Here is a 12,739-nt window from a genome sequence, read left to right as displayed (position 1 = left end):
CGAAATATCGTTTTAATACATCCTTCTATTACATAGAGCTCATTAAAAAACAAGACGTGGTAAAAGTTATATTCTCTGTGGCGTGTCTGAACTCCCATTGAGACCAACCTGGTTAAATCTTCGCTAGGTCTAGAAGCCATCAACGACCCACGGTGGGGCCAAGTACACACAACCTGGTGGAGGAGTGATGCAGAAAGAAAAAAGTCCAGCAACTCCTTTCCCCCAGTAGTCAGAGCTAGGCACCGCTTTCCCCAGTTTGCTCCTGCACATTCCCTTTCGCTGGCTGCTCTATGTAGTATCCCGATGCAGGGGAAGCCCACAGAGCTGTCATTATTTGACAGCCACTTTGTTTTTCTCTGGCAGGAGCCGGCTGTGGTCATTTCTGCAGAGAGAGAGATGGAGCTTCATGCTGTTAGTAACTGCTTCCAGATCCATGCATCTAGCACCCAGGCCACCAAATGTAAGGCGATGTTCACACGCAGAGTCAAAAACGGTTGAAAATTAGGGAGCTGGTGTCAGATAAAACAACCTCTGATTTTCAGCAGTTTTTTTAAGCAAAAAAGTTTTGTTTTTTTTCGGTGTTTTTTTTGCCAGCTAGTGACTTTTTTTTTTTTTTTTTTTTTTTTTTTTAAACTATGCTCCACTAGATAGAAAAGCATGATATACCATACTTTTCTATGCAGAGAAAAAAAAATGGGAATCCCCACCCGTGCCAACTCAGCGTATGCCAAAAGGACACTTTTTTTTTTTTTTTCATTTACTTTTTTTTTTTTGTGTGGGCATGCACTGGGTGCATGGAGGGGCTATGAGCGCGTTGGAGTATACATCAGGCAATGCTACCGGCGTATACCTCTGATGCAGCTGAGAAAGAGATGTGAACTGAGCCCTACAGGTTGGAAAACCTGGATAACATATGCAGAACTTGACTTTAGAGGTTCTGTCAATTTTAGTATTTGCATATAGACTCGTGGCACCCGCTCCGCATTGGCCATATTCATGGCTGTTTTATTCGGGCTATCTGAATGTTTGCTGCAATGAAGACTGCTTAGCTGTGGAGCTCTCATCGCTCCCTCCATGTGGTTTCTTAGAACCCCCACTGTTTGAGCGACACCGTTATGGCACATGCTTACATGAGCATATTGTGCTAAGAAAAGCATGTGCTATGGATTGAAACCATGTAGGGTAGGAGGGAATGTAGGAGAGAAGACGACTTGGGTTTCCTTGAATGCAGAGGTGTCTTGGTATGATTGCCCACACACCCGGTGGAGACATTAACTCTATTCCTTTCCAGAACATAGGAGTTTTACAGCAGAACAAGACTGCACAGTAGATATTCTGCTGGAAATGGGGGTTTTGCTGGATCTCTCGGAATGAAGATTACAGAAAAAGCCCGATTGTTTCTTTTTAAATCAAATCCCCACCAAATTGCGTACCCTTATAAATGCATTGATTATCCTGTACGGAGCCTGAGTTACATACAGCGTGTGTTATAGTCTAGAGCTGCATTAACAAGTCTGCAGGCTTCACAGCAGAAATCACCCAGCATTCCTTGCTTTACACATTGTTATGGTGATGGCTTTTGTAATGTAATCTTAAAGAAAAAAAAGAACTGTTCCACAACATATATGTAATCTGTAGGGGGTGTGTCTGACAACATGCTTGATGACTGTTTCCATTGAACTGCGACTGGAACATTGCACTATTATACCTGGTGTCGCATAGGTTTATTGCAGGATAAGTAAAGCAATGTCATAACAAAGTTACTCACATTTTATGATTATGTATGAACTGTAAAGGTGGCCATACCCTTTAAACTGGCTCTGTTATCAGAATATGCTACGGGGACAGGAATGCTCTCCTATAAGCCGAAAAATGTTGTGCCTCCTAGTTCTAAGTCCGCTGTTTTCATGAGGGGTGCTCCCCGCCTCCGTGATTTCTGTAACTGGATGTCTGACCATATTCCAAATGATTAGCTCTTTACTTAGATAAATCCATCCGGCAGAGTTAGGCTGGGTCCAGATTTCCACATCAAATCTGCATAAGCCACAGGGAAATCTTCACCAACATATGATTTGGTGTGGATTTACCTGTGGTGAACAACCGAGCATCTGAAATGCTGACGGGCAATCAGCAGAAAATCCTTATGCCTTGTTTACATGGAGGGTTTTTCCCGAGGACTTGTATTTGGCAGAGATACCGCAGCAGAAATCTTAGGCTAACCCACGGATTTCTGCCATGGTTAAAGAGGCTCTGTCACCACATTATAAGTGCCCTGTCTTCTATATAAGGAGATGGGTGCTATAATGAAGATGACCGCAGTGCTTTTTATTTTAAAAAAAAGATCTATTTTCACCACTTTATTAGCGATTTTAGATTTATGCTAATGAGTTTCTTAATGCCCAAGTGTGCGTGCTTTTACTTTAGACCAAGTGGGCGTTGTACAGGGGAGTGTATGATGCTGACCAATCAGTGTCATGCACTTCTTTCCATTCATTTACACAGCGCATAGGGATCCTGTTAGATCCTTATGTGCTGTCTTATACTAACACATTAACAATACTGAAGTGTTAAGACAGTGAATAGACATTCCACGGGATGTCTATTCACAATCTCTGCACTTCGTTACTGTTTCTGTGGTAGTTACAGCAGATCAAGCGTAATCTCGTGAGATTACGCTGTAGATGACAGGTTACAACGAGATTACACTTGCTCTGCTTTAACTACCACAGAAACCGTAACAAAGTGAATAGACATCCCGTGGAATGTCTATTCACTGTCTAAACACTTCAGTATTGTTAATGTGTTAGTATAAGACAGCACATAGCGATCTAACAGGATCCATATGTGCTGTGTAAATGAATGGAAAGGAGTGCATGACACTGATTGGTCAGCATAATACACTCCTCTGTACAACGCCCACTTGGTCTAAAGTAAAAACACGCCCACTTGGGCATTAAGCAACTCATTAGCATAAATCTAAAATCGCTAATAAAGTGGTGAAAACAGATCGTTTTTTTAAATAAAAAGCATTACTGTCACCTACATTATAGCGCCGATCTCCTTATGTCGGACATAGGGCACTTATAATGTGGTGACAGAGCCTCTTTAAGCTGTAAAAACTGCCACGGTTCTGCATGCATATTGGCCCCATGCAGTGGGGATAATCTGCGTGTCACTCCCCCAAAGCTGTTTTTGGGCGGAATAAGTAGTGGAGAATGCAAAAAAAAGATCAAAATGTCACTACTTTTTTTTTTTTTTTTTTGCGACATAGTTTTAGATTCTGTGATCTGAAAATTACACCCCATATCGGACAGTTTCCCATTGAGAACAATGATTTGCTTCTTACAAGCGGAATTTTATACCAATTTTCCGCCGTCTGAATAAGGCCTTAAACTAGATCCTGTGACACTGTTAAATCAAAGAAGGAACCTCTCACTACTTGTGTCCATGTATAAATAATATCCGTGGGAAGTTCAATGTAAATCAATAGACTGAAATGTTATGTTGATTTATCTTTTGACACTGTGGAGGATTTAAATGACATAACTACAGGGTTTATTTTTCTTCAAGATTATGGAATTCATTATTCCTCAATTACTTTGCCAAGGATAAAACATTTTTAGAAGTGGATTGAAGAAACCAGAAATAAAAACACAAATCCCTTATAATAGAAAATAAATTAACTAGGTGTTAGTGTGGGTGGTTACTTAGCAACTCTGATCGGAACGATGTATTCATTCTTACTATGCTCCGCGCTTTTAGCCGCTATTTAAGAGGCTTTATATTCTGCCTGGTGGTTCTATAAGGCCCTGTTCACACGGAGTATTTCGCAGGTGGAAAAATCTGCCGGCAGAACACTTGCCGCATTTTTTGCGGCCGTTGATCACCTGCGGGCAAAAAAAACACCACGAAAAACTTGATCTCTGCCTCCCATTGATGTCAATGGGAGGTCAGAGACGGAAAGTCCCGAAGAAAGGGCATGTCGCTTCTTTTTCCCGCGAGTGTTTTTTACTTCTCACGGGGAAAAAGCACCTCCGCCTCCAATTGAAATCAATGAGGCGTTTTTTGGCGCGGTTTACGGCTTGTGAACTAGCCCTAAATGTTTGTGATATAACTATGTAAGTACTCGCCTTATTTCTCTGCATATTTCCAGTTATATGAGCAGAGAAGGCCATGTAGCTTTAAAATCAGTTTTCTTTGAAAACCCTGTAACCCTTTCAATGCCAAGGACATAAGTCATGTGTCCTGAATCTAAAGGCTTGTCGTGGCTAGAATATAAGGACTAGAGCTCAGATCTTTGTATCATATTAAAGCCCAGAATCTTAGCTTTCTAATAACACCAGGAAAAATTCTAGGTGCAATATTAAGGGAGCAAGTGAAGGTGGGAGAGGGAAGCCGCAAGTGAGAGCAGGAAAAAAAGATCCCAGCCTGTTACTGTCCTCTCTCCGTAACAGCATCCAGTGACCCACGGGGGGGTACAGGAATCTTTCTTATTATTGATCGGATTTGTGACTTGTTCAGGGGGTTCTTTTTCTACTGCAGGTGTGAGAATATGACCAGTTACACATCACCTCACCCCAAGCAACTAATCTGATTATTTACTGACTTCATGACCCCAATTTTTTTCCAGATCCAGGATTGCAGAGATTTTTAGTCTCTTCACTTTTGATGATTTCGTGAAGATCTGTTCATGAAGACAGGCATAAGTGGCATGTATGAACTTTGCACATCTTGAGCTCTTATTTTTAGGAGTTTTTGTGCATCTCCGGCTCTGCTTGGTTCAGATCTTTAGCTACAAACACGGATTTTATGCATTTTTTTTTTTTTTACAAAACATTGCGCTTTGATGCAAAATTGCATTTGCAATTGCATTGACCTGCGATGCATATTTTAAAATCCGCAGCATGTCCATTTATGTTGCAGTTCCGCTTGCGAATTGTGTCTGACTAATTCTAAAAGGCGCACCTATTTCCGCATCAAAATGTAAAAAACGCACTTAAAAACACAAAAAATTCACTATTAGGTGCAGAATTTACATGCGGAATTACGTGCATATACCTGTGGATTTTCTGTACCAAATTCCGCAACGTGTGCATTTTAGTCTTCGTGTTATGGACAGGCAGAAAGAAGTGCAGGAAAGATGATGATTCATAAAATTCAGATATGTATCAGACATGTTGTTTGGTATAGTTTCGGGTTCGGGCTGGGTGAATAATCAAATTAACTTAATTCGCCTTTTGAGTGACGCACGTTTCGGATTTTTATTAGAATTGTGAAATCAATTAGCCCCACCCATGCAGGCGGGGCTAATATTGGACTGAGGGGAGGCAGCAGCAGGGCAGACTGCAGGGTGCGGTTGAGGCTGGGGACCGGGACTCCCCTCCCAAAGACTCCTACCCCTGATTCCTGGTCTGCATATGAGTGTAGTACAATCCTAAGGTATTCCCACAGGCCCCCCTGACATATCTGGTCCTTTAGGCACCCAAGATCCTGACACTAACGTCAGGGCATTCTGTGCGTCGTCGCCTGTGACACCTGAACTCGCCACTTTCACTGTCCCAAGGCTGATGAGCTGCGGGTTATTTATTTGTTATTTGAGGCTGTTGAGGAGCTTCAGGAGGGCAAGATCTGCGGCCAGCTTCCAGGCATGTCCATGAGCCGCCCCCCTTCTCACCGCACAGTGGTGCAGCATATCCCTGCTCCCTCCAATATGCTGCCCTTATTAAGGGCAATCATCTGGCCATCTATAATAATCTTTACATATTACGCAGCACTTTACAATTACATAGTGACAACTTATTAATAATTGAAACAAGGAGTGAGGGCCATACTCGCAAGAGCTTACAATCTACGAGGAAATAGGGGAGATACAAAATGTAAAAAGTGCTTGTTCAGTACAATGGTCCCGCAATCTTTTATACGCATGGGGTAGTACACCTAATGAGCCGGTACCAGACCGTATCTGTATGACGGATATAAAGTGCATTAGGGTGCGGAAGATGCTGCTGAATCAAGGGGTCAGGTTCTGATGATTAATGTAAAAGGGGGGCCAAGGAAAGGAGTCAGATTAGGGAATGTGATAATCTGTCTAAAAAGATGTGTTTTTAGGGCACGTTTAAAACTGTGGATGTTGGGAATTGCAGTCTGCTGCAATCTTCCATTTGGCTTGACAGCTCTTGTCGACCAACTGCAAGTGCCCCAGCTCCAGTAAGACTTTAGTAAAGAAAATGCCTCTAAGTATAGGAAAGTGCTAGTACTTACCTCAAGAAGGTAAGACGTTTCAGGGCCTCTATGTTCTATTCTCCATAAAGGTATTTTCAGACGTAGCGGTCATGTCGCGGTTTATTGCTGCGGCTACCGAAACAATCTCGGCAAAAATTCTGCAAAACCACAATATTTTGCTGCGACTTCGTGGTTGTCACGGCAAAAAATACGTCTTGACTATCCCTGAAGGCAGGCAGTTTATCCTACGGGTAAAGTTACTATAAAGCATTAGACAAGTAAACCTGCCATTAACTCAATGATAACCTGTATCCCAAAATCACCAGCCAATCAGATCTCCGCTCCCTCTCATCCCACCGACACCCGGCGATAAGACCTTATACAGCGATGTCGACGCAAAAATAAAAAAGTTATAGCTCCTGGAATGTGACGATGGAGAAACGTAAAAAATACCTTGGTCATTAAGGTTTAAAATAGGCTGGTCATTAAGGGGTTAAGAGCTGTATGAGGGCTTTTTCTTTACAGGACGACTTGTTTTTATTGGTAAGAATTTTTTTTTGAGGGCAGAATGAACAGAAAACCGCAATTCTGGCATTTGTTTTATTTTTTACGGCATTCATCGTGCAGGTTAAATAATGCAATCGTTTAATAGTTAGTGTCGTAATGGACGCGGCAATACCAAATATGTCAGATTTTACCTGTAATGTGTACTTTATGAAAAAAAGTATTTTGTAAGGGGAAAAAGTAGGGTTTTATTACTTTGGATTTGATTTTATTGATTACAAACTTTATTGAACTTTTTTTTAACTTTACTATATCGCTTTTATAATACACTGCAATACTTCTGTATTGCAGTGTATTATGCCTGTCAATGTAAAACGGACAGGCACCTGTTAGGCCATGCCTCTGGCATTCACTAGAGACTGACCTGGGAGCCTTTGTTAGGCCCCCAGGCTGCCATAAAAAGCATCGCCGATGGGATAAGAGAGGGAGCCCCCTCCCTCTAAAACCACTCAGATGTGGCGGTCGCTATTGATGCGGGAAAACGTCTTCTGAAGTGCTAACGTGAAAATGTGGCGCTTCAGAAGAACAACCCTGAATGACCAATGTAAAAAGACTATCTGCCGGTCGTTAAGGGGTTAAAGTTGCATTTTATTTATTTTTTTTACACATAACTAACTATTGATGGTCGGCATTCTGTTACTCATGTAAAAACAAAAAAAAGTGTCTGTCTTGGTATTCTTTGATCGTGATCAGCAAAAAGACAAATCTGGATTCAATTTTTTTACAAAATTGCCCAGCCCTGTTTGGGAGGATAGCTTTTTTTGTTTGGGGTGATAGCTTTTTTTGTTTGGGGTGATAGCTTTTTTTGTTTGGGGTGATAGCTTTTTTCATTTTTTTCGCTCACTGAAATGCATGATTAAATATAATGACTTGGATGTTTTACGAGTTATTCATTATGTTACAATAAATAATGAGCCATATTAATCTGCCCATACTCTGAACTATTAGGCCTCATTTACACGAGCGTAATATACGCGCGTGCTTTTCACGCGTGTCGTACGCACCTATATTACTCTATGGGGCAGTGCAGACGATGCGTGAATTTTGCGCAGCTCGAGTGCGTTGCGTAAAACTCACGACATGTTCTATAATCGTGCGTTTTTCGCGCATCACGCACCCATTGAAGTCAATGGGTGCGTGAAAACCACGAAGGTCGCACGGAAGCACTTCCGTGCGAACTGCGTGATTCGCGCAAGAGCTGTCAAACTGAATGTAAACAGAAAAGCACCACGTGCTTTTCTGTTTACAAACATCCGAACGGAGTGTCTTAGACATGAGCGAACCGAACTTTACCGGGTTCGGCCGAACTCGTTTTGACCGAACCCGGCAGGAGACCGTCACTGTGCAGGGTGCTAAAAGAGTTTAAACTGGTTCAGCACCCTGGACAGTGACTTCCGATTCCAATATACGTGAACGTGTAAAAAAAAAAAAAAGTTCTGACTTACCAATAACTCCCGGCTTCTTCCTCCAGTCTGACCTCCCGGGGTGACAATTCAGTCCAAGTGACAGCTGCAGCTAATCACAAGCCAATCACAGGCTGCAGCGGTCACATGGACTGCCACGTCATCCAGGGAGGTGGGGCCAGATGTCAAGAGAGGCGCGTCACCAAGGCAACGGCCGGGAAGTTCTCGGTAAGTACGAACCTCTTTTTTTTTTAAACGGGTTACTCTATATGGTGATCGGAATGCACTGTCGAGGGCGCTGAAAGAGTTACTGCCGATCAGTTAACTCTTTCAGCACCATGGACAGTGACTGACGTCGACTAGCCTCATCTCTATGATGGCGGCTGCGCGAAAATCACGCAGCCGCGCATCATACACGGATGACACACGGAGCTGTCAAGTGCCTTTTGCGCATGCAAAATGCTGCGTTTTTTGCGCGCGCAAAACGCACACGCTCGTGTAAATGAGGCCTTACAGGAATGGATTGCTGCCCTGAAACTGGTATCTACACACAGTTGTCGTTACACTTGTTAATTATTTGATGGCGTGTTTGGTTTATTTGGCCTTATTTCAAGTGCTTTAGCTTCTAATTCTACTTTTATGTTTCTGCAGGTGCGTATAGCTGCAAAATTCATCACTCATGCACCCCCAGGGGAATTCAATGAGGTCTTTAACGGTAAGTGAGAGCATACATAGGTCATGCTCTGGTTGGCACCGAATATGTTTTTTCTCAGTTTGGAGGTTGATTCATTGCCAGTGCAGAATCTCCTTGAAGCATCACATGAAGTGTTAAACCACAGTTGGGGCATCCAAGGCAGCGGGTTCAAGAAAGAAAGGTTTATCACTTAACACATCAGAAATGTGGAACAGTGCGGCTATACCCCAGGGCTTATTCATTATCTACCTAATAGGTATTGTATAGCATTTAGGCTGGGCTCACACATTGTGTAAATATTACGCTGGTAAACCGATCTGTACTAAAATCACAGAGGAAATACGCATGTGTTAAGGCCCTTTTACACCGGCCTATAAGTGGCTGGTGCATCGAGCGCCGAACAACGAGACATCGCTGATCGGCACTCGCTTGCTCCTGTCACACGGCGCGATGTATGGGGACAAGAGGTCGTTGTTCCCATCACTCGTACCCATCCATTATCATGTCGGCAGCGCGTCTCCCTGTTTACGCTGCCGACAATGAAAATATTTAACTTTTTTAAAACGATACGACCAGCAGATGATCGAGCGTTTGCTCGTTCATCTGCTGATCGTTGCCCTGTTTACACAGGGCAATTATCACCAACGATCATATATTATCGCTCGTCTGCCCGATAATCATCCTGTGTAAAACCCCCTTTACTTTATGTGGACTTTGGTGCGGAAACAGCCGTGGATTTCAGGTATGGCATGCTGTAGATTTGTTGTTTTTTTTTGTTCGTAAATGTGGTTTGGCGAAACCCTTACAATGTACTGTATTTTGTTGCAGAATTTGAGTGTGGAGTCCGCAACGGAAATGCTGCAAAAAAAATACACTATGTAAACCCAGCGTTAAGTCTAGTGCTTCCTTTTGTTTTTAGTGCTAATAATACCTATATTACTGAGGATTTGTTTCATCATAGAACCCTATGGTGATCTTAGTTCGGTTCTGTAGAACCAGAGGATGTCTGGGTATTGCAGTCGTAAAACAGACGCTAAAATGCGCCTGTCTGAAGCTGGAGTACTGTCTGCCTTGCTCTCATGTTAGGACTGTCCTTGAACCTAGTGTTGGGAGAATACCTCGAATTGCCGCTCTTGGGTGTTCCTGGTTTCTCTTAGCAAGTAAGCAAGCACCAGTGACTGCTTCAACATGCTGCAAGTCTACAAATGTCTAGTAACCGGTTTAATGTGGCAAAAAATCTTTTGTAAGTGTTTAAGAAAATGTTTTCCTGATTATTTAGATGTACACATTAGATTTTTTTTTTCCAGCAAACTAATAAACTCCTAAACTTTCTGGCATCTCTGGCTAAAAAACTCCACCCATTGCAGGTAGGGGCCACGTCTCTATTCAGCTTAGAACTGTAACAGTAAAGGCTATGTTCATCTTCGCAGCCTTTTTTACCATTTTGTGTCTACAGCACCTATACAGACGTACGATTCTCCATGGTAAAAGAGAACAAACAAACCCTGTGTAGTTTGATCCTGCAGTCATGCTCTTCCTTCCGTACCCTACTTCTTGCTAGCCTACTGAATGTTAGAAGGGAGTATGACTGCAGGATCAGACTACGCAGGGTTTGTTTGTAGTCTGTTACCATGGAGATGCACAGGTTGGTATTGAAGCTGTAGAACCAAAATAGTAGGAAATATTTAAGACTAATTGCAAAACTGCTTAATCTTACATTTTAGACGCAAAAATCTGTGGCGAGGATGAACATAGCCTTTTACTGTGTCCATGTTATTAACGTAAAACCCAGCAGCCCAGTGGCTTTACTAAACTAAAAGTAGAGTTCTATGGTGATCTACGTTTAGTTCCACAAAGAGTCTAGGTGCGGTTAGGTAAAAACGGGTGCAACATGCCGTTTTATGGTAGCCCTGAAAAGGTTTCTGTCACCCAGACACACCTCTTAACATTAGATAAGAACTAGCCAGCCACTGCTGCACCTAGTAAGAAATGAGCTGTGGATGTGACCGTGCGATCCTTCTTGGCTGATTGGCATGTGCTGGCATAATTAGGGCATCTAGCAGGTGTCCTAATATAAAAAGTTCTGGCTTCATTACAGATACTCTTTAAATCTAGATTGCGGTAGTTCGTTATTCTGACAGTACTACCATTGAAATTAACTGGTCTATTCTTGTAATCCAGTAATATGGTTTCCCCCCTCCACAATATTTCTCAATGTAATGTCATTAGATAATTAAAGGTGTATGTAACTTTTAAGGGTAATATTATTTTAAGAGACTGTAAATATAAAATATTTAATGTAAGAATACGTACATAAATCTGTGTGTGTAATAGTCTATGTACCTTTTTACTTTTTTGTTTATAGATGTCCGGTTACTCCTCAACAATGACAATCTGCTCAGGGAGGGAGCAGCGCAGTAAGTCTTTAAAACTGTAATGCAGAATTTAGAGAGTAATGTTGTCCAAATTTAAACTTTTCATGGGTATTATCTTTGCTGGTAAGACCACCTCCAACCCCCTTACCAATAGCTTAATGTGACTGTCTGCCCACCTATGCTGTGTAAACAGATAAGAATAGCCCAACTCAGATTCTTAAGGTTCTATTACACGGGCCAATGATTGGGCAAACGAGCGTTCATATGAATGTGTATTTAGGGCAACGATCAGCCGATGAATGAGCAAATGCTCGTTCATAGGCTGATCTGCTCTTTTATTCAGAGTTAAAAATGATTGTTGTCGGCAGCATATTTCCCTGCGTGCTGACATGATGAAAATGTATAGGGACATATAGTAATGAGTGTGCGTCCCTCTCAATATCCAATCATTGCTCCATGTGAAAGGTCATTAGCTTGGGATTCTGTAAAAAAAAAAATCCTACTTGGAAAGTACTATTGAGAAATCTCTTTAATAGTAAGGAAGAGACCGTAATGAAGGTTGGACAATGTAATGTAGAAAACAATGAAACAGAACTCCGATGTATTAATATAAAACTTTAAATGTCTGATACACCACAAAAGTTGATCCTATATGGTGCTCCTTTATTGTATAACTACCCATCTGCCCAGGCAGAACCCAATATTTGGGCCTTTGTTGGCTCCCAAAGACCTTTATGGCCATATGGTCTTCCCTAGATGTGACTTAAGATCAGATTCCCAGCAGTAGAAACTCGCCAGTTCTGTGTTTTGTTTTGTTTTTTTGCTACACTGGTATCTGCCATAGACTTCTAGAACTCCTGGATTATAGCTATGGTCCTTCACACAGTGATTATCTAGTTCATAGATCTACATAATAAAAAGCCGTTTAAGGATATATTCACGCTGTTTTTTTCAGTGTGATTCCAACAGATGCCAAAGAAAAGTCCCCCTTTTGGCAGCTCCCAGGCTGGTATAAATGGCTATGCCATTTTCCTATACAGTCGGGCCCTGCAATAAACATGCCGCGTGGTATACTTTTTAATTCTACAATGGTGAGCTATGGGCCACCCGGCATATTTCCCGATGGTCCTGGTTCTGTGTATATAATTTGAGCTCTGCCCTACCAGTTGATTCATAATAAAACATAGTCCTAAAGTAGCAATGCATCTCCAATGGCCTCATAAGTTACAGCTAGAATTCTAGAAGTAATATCATGAAGCTTATTTTATATTTTACCTCTTATGTTTGCTTCTCAGTGCATTCGCCCAGTACAACATGGATCAGTTTACCCCTGTAAGGATTGAAGGTTATGATGACCAGGTAAGGAACAAATTAATTCAGCTTTCTTTTTGTTTATTACAATAAAATCGCTGAAGTGTTTTTGGGCTAGATTAGATTCTACAGCAGGGATAGGCAACCTTTTCTGTATGGCATGACGATAG

The 12,739-nt window shown here is 41.9% G+C and overlaps 1 protein-coding gene across 1 annotated transcript in view; it reads left to right on the top strand.

Moving 5' to 3' along the window:
* CAPZA1 (capping actin protein of muscle Z-line subunit alpha 1) overlaps positions 1–12,739 on the top strand; it is a 40,495-nt gene that overhangs the window by 12,874 nt on the left and 14,882 nt on the right. Inside the window, exons 2-4 of the mRNA XM_075853868.1 lie at positions 8,841–8,904; positions 11,249–11,300; positions 12,554–12,617. Coding sequence (XP_075709983.1) covers positions 8,841–8,904; positions 11,249–11,300; positions 12,554–12,617 — 180 coding nt within the window. The remainder of the gene's footprint in view (positions 1–8,840; positions 8,905–11,248; positions 11,301–12,553; positions 12,618–12,739) is intronic.

Source organism: Rhinoderma darwinii, chromosome 2, assembly GCF_050947455.1.
Source record: "Rhinoderma darwinii isolate aRhiDar2 chromosome 2, aRhiDar2.hap1, whole genome shotgun sequence".
Taxonomy (NCBI): domain Eukaryota; kingdom Metazoa; phylum Chordata; class Amphibia; order Anura; family Rhinodermatidae; genus Rhinoderma; species Rhinoderma darwinii.
Note: the sequence above shows the minus strand (reverse complement) of the source record. Positions and strands in the feature narration are given on the sequence as shown.